At 26.5% G+C, this 14,283-nt stretch overlaps 2 protein-coding genes across 8 annotated transcripts; one reads left to right on the forward strand and one right to left on the reverse strand.

Annotated features, from left to right (window-relative positions):
- The first annotated feature begins 358 nt into the window (after positions 1-358).
- On the forward strand, positions 359-4,528 carry LOC122627722 (GMP reductase 1-like). 5 transcript variants are annotated; one of them, XM_043809102.1, is made up of 8 exons: positions 1,620-1,759; positions 1,948-2,076; positions 2,130-2,344; positions 2,612-2,731; positions 3,259-3,516; positions 3,619-3,807; positions 3,918-4,120; positions 4,204-4,528. In XM_043809102.1, exons 3-8 carry the CDS (start codon positions 2,258-2,260, stop codon positions 4,388-4,390), a joined length of 1,044 nt encoding a protein of 347 aa, XP_043665037.1. In that variant the 5' UTR covers positions 1,620-1,759; positions 1,948-2,076; positions 2,130-2,257; the 3' UTR covers positions 4,391-4,528. The 5 variants fall into 5 exon arrangements, with proteins under 5 accessions (XP_043665038.1, XP_043665039.1, XP_043665037.1 ...); XM_043809101.1 differs by having other exon boundaries at positions 1,948-2,045; XM_043809103.1 differs by lacking the exons at positions 1,620-1,759; positions 1,948-2,076 and adding an exon at positions 359-506.
- Positions 4,529-6,530: 2,002 nt separating this feature from the next.
- Positions 6,531-13,163, reverse strand: LOC122628213 (far upstream element-binding protein 3). 3 transcript variants are annotated; one of them, XM_043810252.1, is made up of 14 exons: positions 12,877-13,163; positions 12,434-12,512; positions 12,050-12,253; positions 11,778-11,904; positions 10,396-10,650; positions 10,135-10,306; positions 9,805-10,005; positions 9,544-9,727; positions 9,296-9,453; positions 9,085-9,199; positions 8,862-9,023; positions 8,577-8,779; positions 8,122-8,408; positions 6,531-7,258 (listed from the first exon to the last, which is right to left on the reverse strand). In XM_043810252.1, the coding sequence occupies exons 1-13, from the start codon at positions 12,958-12,960 to the stop codon at positions 8,145-8,147; spliced, it is 2,208 nt and encodes a 735-aa protein (XP_043666187.1). In that variant the 5' UTR covers positions 12,961-13,163; the 3' UTR covers positions 6,531-7,258; positions 8,122-8,144. The 3 variants fall into 3 exon arrangements, with proteins under 3 accessions (XP_043666187.1, XP_043666186.1, XP_043666185.1); XM_043810251.1 differs by having other exon boundaries at positions 6,531-7,254; positions 9,799-10,005; positions 12,877-13,162; XM_043810250.1 differs by having other exon boundaries at positions 9,799-10,005; positions 12,877-13,162.
- Positions 13,164-14,283: the final 1,120 nt, after the last annotated feature.

Consider the following 14,283-nt stretch of genomic DNA (forward strand, 5'->3'; position numbering starts at 1 on the left):
TTTATTATATTTAAATAATAAAAAATTGGATCAATTACTTGGTGAAATATATTTCATAATCGTTCTTTTTACAATCTTTTAAATTAGAAAAAATTATTATATCGTAATTATTTACAATATTTTTTCAAAGAAATACATTTAAATTCAAAATTTTTAATTCTAACTCGGTTAACAATAAAACTTATCCAATCACATAAATGTAATAAGGAAACAAGTTATTATTATTCATTGAATTAAAGAGTTATTCGATATACCAATCATACTTGAGATTTCTGATTTTCTTAAATATACTTTATTGGTTGATAGAAAAAATTTGATTTTATCACTAACGATATACTAAAGGCATATATGTAATATTATTATATTGTCAGTTAAGATCGAAAGTGTCGATAATATTATAATATCGATAATATCAGTTGTTCATTATACGTATTTGTGATAACACTCTCAATAAAAGCGGAGATATTAACTCACGTGCCGTAAAACGCTGTTTGGAGGTTAAAGCAGTAAGAAATTTATTAATTTAATATATTTTTATAAATGTAGGACAATTTTTGTCTTCTATTACTAAAATATATTATAATCTATTTTATGAATATATATAAATTGTGCTAATTATGTGAAACCATTTCGATGAAAAGTATTAAAAACGAAAAACATTTCGTTAGATATTGGATAATATAATATAAATATTTCTTATATACTTATTTTAATAAATGATAATAACGTATAATCAATTTCAGTTTTTCAAATGATTTCATTGTACATCGAAAGTAGTTAAATGTTTTTGAATTAACCTCAAACAATGATATATTACGTATTTATTAATCAATAATTATTGTAGACTATTAATACTTATTAATAACTATATATATCAAATTTATTGTTATTTTTGTATTCCTTTCTATACGCATTTCACTAATAAAATATCAATTATATTTGATAATTTCATTATCTTTATTTATTTTGTTATTATTATTATATTTATAATTAATCTTCATGCAACACATTCTTATAAAGAAATATAATTTTATAGACTATAATTTTTACATTTAATTTTCTATTCTGTGAATATTACTTAACTATTTTGATTATAACAAATTATCTCGAAGACTGTTTTCTTATTTAATATATTTTTTGATTACAGAAAAACATTTTTAAACGAATATAACTTAATTTTATTTATACGTTGTATCCTACTTTTACGTATGTCTGTAATGATTGTATAATTTAATTTCATATTTAACCACCTGTATACACTTTGCGTACAATGGGCAAAATAAATACTTCCGTCTCACTACATCGGTGATCCTTTCAATTATGAGGCCTAGCAATATAATATTATTATATATATCATATATGGGCAACTTCTTCACGTGACGCACAATCCCCACCATCAATCAATCCCCACCATCAATCAATCCCCACCATCAATCAATCCCCACCATCGATCAATCCCTACTATCAATTAATCCCCCACTACTTAAGTTTACTAGCCGTCACTCCATCACTCCATGTTTAAAAACAAAAGCTGTAGAAGTCATGAGGTACTGTGATGTCAAATAGTGGGGATCATTTTCTCCCACCTTACCGAAACGAACAAGTAAGGACACAACCATACGCGGCTCGCAGGCCGGCAGTTGTTCACATATGATATATATATGATCAAGCTCGATCAAGCTCGATTAAGCTTGATTAAGCTCGATTAAGCTCGATTAATATTAATAAATGATTAATTCGATCAGCAGTGTAGCAAACAGTAAAACTTTGAACTATATGTCATTCTTAACCTATATTTTTGTTCTTAACCTAAACATTAATAACTGTTTAAAAATTTGATATGTATTATAGAATAGACAAAATAATAATTAAAATAAATTAAGAGAATATATATATGCATTTTTGTATTATGTATATAATTTTTTAATGATTATTTGCATCACGAAGTTATAGATTAAAAACAATATACAGTTAAAAGTTTTACTGTTTGCTACACTGCTGATCGAGTCAATCGTTGATTAAAGTTAATCCAGCTTGGTCAAAGTGTAAATAAGTTTTTATTTTATTTTATGAAAGGTAAATCATTTAAATAAAACTTACGCTTTTTTCAATTTTAATCATTCTTTCAGGAATGCCATTCTAACGCTCTATCCATGCTTTAAAATATTCGTAATATACGTGGATGCAAGGTGATTTTTTGACAGGGAATTGTCAACTACAAAAATTTGTTAATTGATAATATAAATCATTTGTTAAAATGCCAAATATAATAAACGATATAAAATTAGATTTCAAAGATGTTCTATTACGACCAAAAAGGAGTACATTAAAAAGCAGATCAGATGTAAGTTTGAAATTGCATTAAAAATATTTCTATAGTACAATACAGTTGTACCTTCTTATAAGACCTTTACTATTTTTTTTTTATATTAGTAAACTATATTAGTCACAAATAATCTAAAAATATTATAGAATGATTTTAGAGATGGTAAAGATAATATAATAGAATAGTTTATCTTATTTAGATTTGTAGATTATTAGTTTCTATATTTATTTTTATTTTTATTTTTTTTTGTTATTCAGTAAATATATTTTAATATGTATATTTCAGGTTGATCTTTATAGAGAAATTACATTTCGTAATTCGAAACAAACTTATAGAGGCATACCTGTAATGGCTTCAAATATGGATACAGTAGGAACATTCGAGATGGCAAGGGCTTTATCCAAGGTTTAATTAATTTATTTTATATATAGAATATTATTATGGTGATAGATTTTAATGTTGGCTATTTTCTAAATTCAAAATCGAGAAGAAGAATGATATACTTAAAAAATTTTAATATTATTAATTTCATATGATCATAAAGATATATAATCATATAGTTGTTTTTTATATCAACGTTTCAGAACTAATAAGATCTAAGAAAACAGAAAATATAACTGAAAGAAATTGAAGAAAGTTCTATTTACTTGTATTATTCAAAATGGATTTTATACCACCTTGGGAAATTTCAATTAAAGTTACACCATGTGTAAAAGTTATTAAAAGTTATTGACATATTTATGAATTTTTGAAAATCAATTAGTACGTTAGTATGTAATTTACAAATTAAAAAATGGTTAATTTATTTTACAAATTATAATTGTAATATTTAATTTTATAAAATTATATCCAGCATTAATCACAAAACAACTGATTATATTGAACTACGATTTAATATCTATTAATTAATGTTAATTTCTTTGTATTTGCAGCATGGGCTTTTTACAACTATTCATAAATATTATACAGCAGATGAATGGAAAGATTTTGCTGCAGAAAATCCTGAATGTTTAAAAAATGTTGCTGCTAGTTCTGGTACAGGGAACGAAGATTTTGGAAGACTTTCAAGTATAATAGCTGCTGTACCACAACTATCATTTATATGTTTAGATGTTGCTAATGGATATTCACAACATTTTGTTGAGTATGTGAGAAAAGTGCGATCTCAATATCCAAACCATACTATAATTGTAAGCATTTAATAAGATTTTAATTAATAAGTTGCTAATTTGCAATTAGAAACAAATATATTAGAATATATGTGAAAGTGTATTTAAATAATTCTATCATAGGCAGGAAATGTTGTAACAGGAGAAATGGTAGAAGAATTAATACTTTCGGGAGCTGATGTTATTAAAGTAGGAATTGGTCCAGGTTCTGTGTGTACTACAAGAATGAAAACAGGTGTTGGATATCCTCAGTTAAGTGCTGTGATTGAATGTGCAGATGCTGCACATGGTTTAAAAGGACATATAATCTCTGTAAGTAACTGACATTAATTGAGTATACACAAACTAATATTGATATTATAATGATTATTAAACTATATAATTCAATAGACGGATAATCAACAATTTTTATTCTTTTTTAGGATGGAGGTTGTACTTGTCCAGGTGATTTAGCAAAAGCTTTTGGCGCTGGTGCCGATTTTGTTATGGCTGGTGGCATGTTTGCTGGTCATGACGAATGTGAAGGTGAAATTATAAACAAAGATGGAAAAAATTATAAATTGTTTTATGGTATGGCTTCTAGTACAGCTATGAAAAAACATGCTGGTGGTGTTGCTGAGTACAGGTGCGAATAATTACAATTTTTAAATTTAATATATATATATATATTTTTTTTTTTTTGAATCGTATATTTATTAATACTTTTAGATCCTCGGAAGGAAAAACTGTGGAAGTAGCCTATAAGGGTTTAGTAGAAAATACAGTTTTAGATATGTTAGGAGGTCTACGATCTGCATGCGCTTATACAGGTGCGGAAAGATTACGTGAATTACCGAGACGTGCTACGTTCATTCGCTGTACACAACAATTAAATCCTATGTATGGTCCACCATGAGAAATGTAAAAATACTTCTTAAAGAATGTGTTGTAGTATAATTATAGGCAAGAAGGGTTTTTGATTATTAATTTTTGCAGTTACCATGCATTATCTTTTTGCTGGCAAATAATTTATACATAATATATATATATATATATATATATATATATATATATATATATAAACTTTAAATTAAGTATTATATTACAAGCCTTTTACTAAACTTACATTGTTTATTATGCTTAAATGAATCAGGTAATAATATGTCTATGCACAAATAAATATTTTTTTGCATGTATAATCTTTTTCAGAATATTTAGTTTTCCTACCTATTTACAAATTTGATTTTAATTGATTACATGAATATTTGAGTTATATCAATATTAGAAATAACTTTCAATTTTTAAATATCTTACGATATATATATATCGATTTTACATAGGTATTGATATATCAAGTATGGGAATTGTATACTAAAGTATTTTGTTAAACATAAATATCTTTATTAAACATTTATATGTCTACATATAAAGAGAAATAATCACAAGCAATTAAAAAATCTACTACTGTATAAATATACAAACCTTCATTTGAGTAGCTGCTTCAAGATATTGGAGACAATATATATTTACAAAATAATTAATACATGCACATTTACTACGTGTTGCTTCTTATCAGGGATACTGGATAAATTTGTAGCGACCTTTATTTGTAGAGTCCCTGAAACACTTTCATTAGTTTCAATTGAGTAATGTACTATAAAATAATTACATAAGAAATAGTAATTGGCATGATCTATAAAGAGAAGTGTCAGATAATATAATATATGCTTAATAAAATGCAACATACAATTGCAAAAGTTGGAAATTTATATAAATTGGTATCATAATAAAGATGTCAACAGTAAAAAAAAAAAAAAAAAAAAAAAAAGAAAGAAAATAAAATAAAAAAAAATACTTTTCAATTAAATTTGAAGTTGACTTTTTAAAAATTGTAATTAAATTAAAGCTTTTGTGTAATGAATTTTACAACAATATATTTCATTATAGTTTGAGCAAAACATAACTGAAGTATACCTTTTTGTATTTTAATGGTACAAAAGTAATTGATATAAATATTGTTAGTACTATAAACCAACATATAAAATGAAAAATAACATGCAGTATGTATTATAAGGAGAGTAACAATTTCATGGTAATAAATGGAACTACTTAAAAATTAAAAATATAAGAGAAATATTATTAAGTTAAATAGATATTACATACTATTTAATATACCTTATACTTATGCGATTCATTTTAATTTTCAAGTTTACTGATTTACAAATGTTAAGAATTATATTGAAATTTTAATTATTCTGTTACATCAATCATACTTTTAAGTAGAGTTTACAAATCTTGGTAAAAAAAAAATATAAATTATACTAAATAAAATATTAGAATTTGATTTTTCATTTTCTTTATGATAATGATTAAGGATTGTTCGTGCAAGTTATATAAATAAAATTTATATAACTTACAATATTTTAAGTTAATTGCAAAATAATATAAGATAATTCTGTAATTGATGATAAGTTTCAGTAGTTTCAGTATAAAAAAAAAAAAAATGAACATACAAATGACATATTCAAATCATTATTATAACATATAAATCAGTTATTGATAATAATTATATAATCAAATATTGCATGATATTAAAATGCATTCTTCATAAGAAATAACAAATGAATTTAAAACCTGACACTAAGCTTACCAATAAATGAATTATAAATTTAAAAGTAATAAAATTTGCATTGACAAATGTTTAGATATATAAAATTGCAAACACCTAATGGAAATTAAATCTTATTGCTAGATGATTCATAATCATTTATAACATAACAAAAAACAAAAATCTTTTAGAGTATTTTAAACACTACACATTTGAAGATATTGGTTTATCATCTATTTTGTATATATCATCCACTAATCTCCAATTGTTTTGCAGGTCCTGTTTTCATTAAAGTTCAACATATAAGATAATGCTGGTAAGAGATTTTAATGTCATGGATCCCAATGTTGTCGTTTACCCTGCAATGAGCAAGCATCTCTCTAATTGCCTGTTCAGCTCCAAAAAATCTAAAAATAGTTGTGGTGTTTGACGAGAAAGAGCAGAGAAATAAAGGTAATGTTGTATTTAGCATTGTTATAATAGCATATGTATATAGAGCGTCATATATATCATAGTTCTTTGAATACATATTATCAATAAATGATGAGTAATAAAAATAAAGTTTAGCTGTCTCTTTACAACCTTGTTATTGTATAGAGGTTTGTAAATTTGATGAAAGAAATATTCTATGAATGAATCTGCGAGACATAAATAATGATCTATTGTGGTAGATACTTAAATATTTCGTAGTAACGCATTCGAAAGTATAATTTTCAACAATTTTAATGAAACATGGGTGCAGTAATATGGTTAATGTTGGCGATCCCTCGTTCCTCTTTCAGACCTGCTGCTGCACCTGCTAGTTTTAACTTATATTACAGTTATATGTTATGAAGTAAGTGTACATACAGTAGCGTAATTAAAACACAGGTGTGGACATCATATTGATATTACATTATACTATTAACTTCAATATTCAATAACTAATGTTTCTTATATCTTACATCTAAAATGATGCATATCCTACAATATATATATATGTATACATGTGTTTATGTATGTATATAAAAAAAACCATAAATTGTAATATAGTATTAATAGAATATAATTGTTTCTAACGGTGCTTTTAGATAATAATGATTTTTATAAAGCGAGCAATTGCAGTAATTTTTTATAAACATATGAAGGTACAGCAGGCATTAACCACATCCCGATGGAAAGCTATTTGAAAACTATCTGAAATAAACAAATAATTATAATAAAAGAGATGACCCTATTATAAAGGGAAATAGAAATTCAAAGGTGTAAAATATTTAGTTGTCAATATTATTGAGCACACATTGTATGGAGTTAAGATACTATAGTATATTTTGTATAGACGTACGTGTATATATATATATATATATGTATATATATGCCCCTGAAAGTATCAATAACATTGATTGCGTATATAATGTATCTTCCTTTTTTTCTTACACCATTGATTTTGATTCATTTTAAAGTATACATCAACAAATATCAAATCGATATAAGTCAAAGTGATTAGAAATAGTGCTATAAATATAACTTTGATTTCTTTATAGAATAAAATAAGTATTTATAATAAGTTGAAAATTCGAAGTTTTTTTTTTTTTTTTTTTTTTTATATATAAAAATATATAATAACTACAATTTTTTAAACCATATTATTTATAAGATTGTATTTATTTTATATATTCCAATATTAAATATTTTATATCTTAAAATACAATTACATTTCTCTACAGCACTCTTTTTCACAGTGACTTAAAAACGTAACAATTAAAACTATATCCAAGGAAAGTTGTGCGATATTCTAATTAAAATTAAACTACTTTTGAAAAATTAGCATAGTTATCTTTTATAAAGCAGTGATACTATAATTTATAAAAACGATGTTATTATGTTGTTATTATTATTATTATTATTATTATTATTATTATTGCTATGAAATGTAAAATATAATAATTGAATATTTATAAACCACTCTTTTTATATAAATAACATATTTTATATGAACGAGAAGATCTTACAACTTTCCATTTTGAAAACGTTTGCAAAAATAAAAAATATTTACTTACAGCTTATATTTTCCTCTGGAAGCTTAATTATCAGAACTGGACTGCGAGTAAGGATAGTTTTGATAATTAGCAGGAAAAGTTGGATTTTGTTGTCCAGATTGTGGTTGACTTGTAGAGCCTGCACCTGCTGCATAATAACCAGTCGGGGCTGAACCAGCATTCATTCCTGGATAACTACCATAAGCTTGTGGAAATGTGTTTGGTGTACTACCAGGTGGGCCAGTCGATTGATTCTGCATAGCTGGTTGCATTTGAGGTTGTGTAATTTGATTTCCTTGTATTCCCAACTATAAAAGTAAAAGTGGATTTATATGTAAACAACATTTTTATAATATGTAATATATTTTATATTTTTTTTAGTACCTAGTATATCCGATAATAAGTACATAGGATATAGGAAATTCAAATTGTAGATACGTATATACAATTTTAAAGTATTTTAAAGCGTTACATACCTTGCCTGCTTTCATTTGTGCTTCTATTGCTTCAGCTTCTTTTATTTTACCGATACTTCTATAATATTCAGCCCATTGAGCACTATAATCAGCTTGCCCTCCATTTTGAGCAGCACCTGTTTGCTGCTGTTGTGTTTGTTGTTGTTGTTGGCCAGGAGTAGAAGCTGTTGCCGTTGCAGGATTCGATTGATTTTGTGCACTTCCTACGATATAAAATATCATTCAATTTAATTATAATTTTTTTGTCATCGATAATGACTTTGTAAATTTAATAAAACAATTTACCTGCTGGTTGATTATGATCTTGTTTTCCTTGTTTTGCTTGTTGTTCTATCATATCTGCTTCTCTATGCATACCAAGAGATCGATAATATTCTGCCCATTGTGCACTATAATCAGGCTGACCTGTTTGTGGATTAACTTGCACAGGTGCTTGACTAGCATTACCTATTACAATAATGATTTGGTAGATTATAAAATATTCTTTTCTGTTTTACGGATATCTTACCTGCATCACTAGATTGAGGTTGACTGGGCCAGGCTTGATATCCTGTTCCAGCATTCCAACTAGGATTATAACCAATTGCTCCTTGCGCACCTGTGAAAGAAGTACTAGCTGGTCCCTATAATCAAAAGAAAAGCATTCAACTTCTTTATTTCTAAAATATTGTTTATTATTTCAATTAAATTTGAAAGAGCATAGACAATATTATTCATACCATTCCTAATTTTTCACTAAATATCCTTTTAGCATGTTCCACTTGTTCAGGATTGCCACGAATTATGAAAATTTTTTCACTTTCATTACTTTGATTCCGCCTGTCTAATTCGCAATGCGCTCCTGTTTGTTGATTTATTTGCTTTATAGTTTCACCTCCTAAAAAAAAGTTATTTAAAATCAATTTAAATAGTATATCATTTAAACGATTAATTTGAATAGGATCTATCACGATTGCATTTAATCTACCTTTCCCAATAATTATACCACATTTTGAAGAAGGTACAGTAAAAGTAGTTTCTATCTTATCTTGCATAGGACCACCTTGACGCCTATCCCAAGTACCATATTCATTTGGATTTCTACCAGTACCAAAACCGTTTCCTCTGGGCCCACTTCTGGCACCCATATTATTTCTACCATCGTCTCTCCTCTGCAGTAATATAAGTTACACATAAATGTTATAAATAAGAGTAAAATATATATAAATTATATGAAATTTACCATTACACTATCAATAAGTTCTTGAATACGTTGACGAGCTTGCTCTACAGCTTGGTGTTTTCCAGATAGCAAACATTTTCTGTCTCCGGGACCATCTTCTCTTCCTTGTTGGAATTGTACTCTTGCTCCAGTTTCGGCTTGAATCTTTTTTATCATATCTCCCCCTTTACCAATAACAACACCTACTGCGGCTCTTGGAACTAATACCTAAATCGGTATGTAATTACACAGAAATTTTATATTCTATTTAATAATATTTGTTTTTTAAATACACAAGAAAAATGATCAATAAATAAATTAAAAAATCATTTATTTCGGCATAGAAAGATTATATACCTCAACTCCATCATTATTAGAAGAGCCATGATTAAAATTACTATCATTAGAATAATTTCCTCCTCTATCGCTACCTCTTGCACCTCTATGGAACATTTGCATTTCTTTTTCTGCTATAAGCTCGTATACTAATTGTTTTGCATATTCTACTTTTTGAGGATCTCCAGTTATTCTGCAGAATTAATAACTTATAATATTCGATTCTTTTTATAAAAATAACGATAATGCATCATGTGAAACTGATTTTAATATCAGCATTACCTTAAAGGTTTTTCTTGTTCTTGCGAAGGACCTTCTTGTATAACGACCATCTTTGCTCCAGATTTTTCTTGAAGCTGTTTGATTGTTTCTCCTCCTTTTCCAATTATCAATCCAACTTTTGGACCCGGAATCATAATTTCTACAAAACCAGGATGTCCTATCATTCCTCCACTACTCCCACTCATACTTATATCTCCGATTCCTTCTGTTCTACTTCTTTGGTTCACAATTGAAAGCACCAATTCTTTCGCTCGACTGAAACAAATGTAAGTTGAAAGTGCAATACAATCGCGGATTCTTTCTTATATCGAAATTCTCTAATACTATACAGCAATAGTTTGTTTGCAACACATAAAATATCTACTATGTGATGAAATATGATAAACCATAATTGGTTTTGCTCTCATTTTCAGGTTTATGTTTAAATTTTTCATAGAAATGTACAATAAAATCAAACTTCAGATATAAATATTATAACCACAGATATAAGCAGTTTTTTAAATAAATAAAAATTCAATTTTCTTCCAGTTGCGAACAACACGTCCCCATGCATATCCTATCCTCCTTCCTTCCTTCTCTCCATACCCTATTGAAAGCAAAAAACTATTAGTAAATACAAAAGCATTAAACCAAAATCCACAACTCATGGATCACTTTCTATGACTGAAATTCTGATGCATGTGCAAAGTCGAATCTGTGCCCATTATTCACATCCTGGAGCTATATAATGGTTCTGTAAAACACTTGGTAACTTTAATATGCAAAAGCGTAAGTTGTACAATTATAAAATGCATGTCAGCATGAAGTGATAGCATACCATAGTAAAATAAATACATACAAACTATATATCGTCAGATTAAATTATGCTTAGAGCACATGTTCTAGTACAATCAGTACAAAACCTTGAAATTTTCTAATATTATGATTATATCAAGAATTTGTTTCCCATAAATATTTTATAAAAATAGGTGATAATTTTAGGTATACTCAGGAAGTTGCATAAAGAGGGGGATAGGTGAAATGTTCCTAGTTTAATAATAGAATTATGATTTCAATTTGAATATAAAAATTCAGGAGGATAGCAGATTTGCTTGGCTTCATTATAAATATCTTAAAATTTCTTTCACCAGCTGTAATTATGCTACAAGAGCATTTTCTTTTCTTTTCCTTTTTTTTTCTTTTTCTTTTTTTTTTTTTTTTTTTTTAATGTGTTACATGTGCAATATATAGCATTTAACTACACTAAAGGTTTGTAAATGTAACTCAATATGATTAATGGTGATAGACCCTTTTCCGTTGTGTCAAGATATAATAACAAAATGGGATTGCATTGCATACAAAATAGATGAAAATAATGAAATAAGAAGGGAAAAACAAGTTACTTGACAGCTTCTCGTGAACCAGTTAGTGTGCAAACTCGTTCAGGTAGTCCACCTTCTGGAGCCATTTGTATTTTACATCCTGTCTCACTTTGTAATCTGGTTATTTGCTCTCCACCTCTCCCAATTACTGTAAAAATAGTACTATGAATTATGAATTTAACTTATGGATAATATGTAAAAAAGAAAAGTGATTAAACGTGTTACAGATACATTCATATCTATGAAAGATAATGATCTCCTTCAAATAATAAAGATATTGATATGTTACTTACTTAACCCGACCATTTTATCTGGAACTCTGATATCTTCATTGCAAATACCTCCCATACCACCTATCGGAGTAGATGAAGATGTTTGTGATCCTACTTTAGTTGTTGCTTGATTGGATCCTTCCCCAATAGAACTATTACTTGTAGGGCCACGAAGTCCTATCAACGGATCTGCCACTAATGCTGCCATTTTCTTTGCTTCAGGTTCTATATTATACATTTTAAAACAATGCGGTTTTAAAATAACAAACGTATATATATTACAACAAAAAATTAATCATATTTCCTTATTTTTATGTTATTGTATGATTTTTTAATATTATAATAATAACGTTAATCTTCAATTGTTTGAAAATATTACTAGAAAGTATTAAAAGTGAACATTACCTGTACTATCTTCAAGAGGACGTTTTAATTTAGAATCTTGAATATTTTGCAGACTAACAGGATTAATTTTCGCTGCTATCTATAAAGAAAAATTATAAAAAATAACTCTTGAAGATTCATCTTCATTTTTTTTCTTATTTAAAAACAAAATATACGACTCGATACAAATAAACTTTAGAATAAAGCAGGTAGTGCCAATCGTACATATTTCATCAAAGAAGACGAATATACGTTACAATATTTGTAACGATATAGATATACTTACGTTAATAATGAGCAAAGTAATTAATATAGCATTTTAGAGAATATAATAGAACTTTTTTAATATAATAAACGTACAGAGATGCAACGTTGGAATGTTTGGTAAAGTATTACACTTTCCAAATTCAATAAAATTAATTATACGTATGGTAGGTTAAAATAATACTAAAATTAATATTTACCTGCTTTGCCCGTTGCAAAGCTGCCGCAAATGCGGAGCTTTGGCTAAAATTTTGAGGCGGAGCGACCGCTGAATAATCACTCATTGTGAAACATGAAGTTGTCGAACGTTATACTAATATATATAATTTCTACGAGTGAATTGTCTCTAACAAAATTGAGCAATTCACTCCTTTAACATTTAGTTTTATATATAAATTCAACTAAATACAAATATTTAACTAAAATTCTTTTGATGGTATACAATGCTATAAAACGAAGGTTTGAGGGTGAAAGAACTGTACTTTTTCGGGAAACGACAGAGCGCAAGCGTCAGTCATTAAACAGGTAAAAGTGTATAGATGGTAATACGTGTTTGAAAATTGTAAAAGAAAATTTCTATGAAAATGAATCATTATACATATATGTACGAATGAAAAATTAATATTTTTTCATTTATTTGAAACTATTTAATTTTGTATTTGTAAAATTTAATCACTTTCTTTTTTAAACGTACATACTTATAATATTAATAATACTCTTCTGATATTGATAAATTAAACTATCGGTGATTTATTGACTCTAGAAAGATACATTTTTATTTCATTTTGAATTTCTTAAATTTCTTAATTGTATTTATATATATTACATATATTATATATTTATACTTTGTATTTATTATCTATATTTATATTTTATTAAATACATATTATCTATTTATTCTCTTGAATTGGATTATTTTCATATTTTTGAAATTAGTTTTAGGATCATGCGCATCTATCTGTGTTTTCTGGATCCTAGAGAAAAATTTTCTCTTTTTCGTAATTTAAAGTCCATGGTGATTGGTTCGTTACATTCTATTTTTAAGTTAGGGAATTTCGTCTCTCTAATATTAATCCCTTAATTTCTTTTTCGTTATCATAATTTGAATGTTTTATCATTATTCATTTTATGAATTTTGTCTAATAGCTACACTTGTTTTATTTATTATATATTAATTTATTTCATGTTTAACGTTACAATATTTTAACTAAAATAGGTATCATTTTGATTGACATCTTAATAGTAATATTTGATTAGTATTTGATCATTAAAATTTGAAAGCAAACATTTTTACATTTCATGAAAATGTTTTATAAAAAATTTCAATTGTATCAGTTTAAATATTTCATTAGTTTTTAATTTTTTAATTATTATAAAGATTAAGTGTTAAATCGTAAAATAAAAAAAAAATAATAAATATCAATTTCTTTAAAATTGTAAATAAAACATTTTATAAAAAGTATTCTATAAAATTTTGACAGAATCGATTCGGCCCAAATTTCGTTAATTTTTTTAAGTAAAAGTGTTTATTGTCAAATAGGTGCGATTTTGAAAATTTGTAAACGATCAATTTGCAATTTTAGATAGCGTTTTGCGTGATGATACAC

The sequence above is a fragment of the Vespula pensylvanica genome, chromosome 3 (assembly GCF_014466175.1).
Source record: "Vespula pensylvanica isolate Volc-1 chromosome 3, ASM1446617v1, whole genome shotgun sequence".
In the NCBI taxonomy this organism is placed as follows: Eukaryota; Metazoa; Arthropoda; class Insecta; order Hymenoptera; family Vespidae; genus Vespula; species Vespula pensylvanica.

What these genes read in the sequence shown, in the direction of transcription:
- LOC122627722 (XM_043809103.1), top strand. Translation starts at nt 2,258, where the DNA reads ATGCCAAATATAATAAACGATATAAAATTAGATTTCAAAGATGTTCTA. An exon ending in TGGCAAGGGCTTTATCCAAG is followed by an intron (nt 2,732 to 3,258) that starts GTTTAATTAATT and finishes TTGTATTTGCAG; the next exon opens with CATGGGCTTTTTACAACTAT. An exon ending in TAAAAGGACATATAATCTCT is followed by an intron (nt 3,808 to 3,917) that starts GTAAGTAACTGA and finishes ATTCTTTTTTAG; the next exon opens with GATGGAGGTTGTACTTGTCC.
- LOC122628213 (XM_043810251.1), bottom strand. Translation starts at nt 12,960, where the DNA reads ATGAGTGATTATTCAGCGGTCGCTCCGCCTCAAAATTTTAGCCAAAGC. An exon ending in GGTTCACGAGAAGCTGTCAA is followed by an intron (nt 10,651 to 11,777) that starts GTAACTTGTTTT and finishes CATTTGTTTCAG; the next exon opens with TCGAGCGAAAGAATTGGTGC. An exon ending in AGATCATAATCAACCAGCAG is followed by an intron (nt 8,780 to 8,861) that starts GTAAATTGTTTT and finishes TTTATATCGTAG; the next exon opens with GAAGTGCACAAAATCAATCG.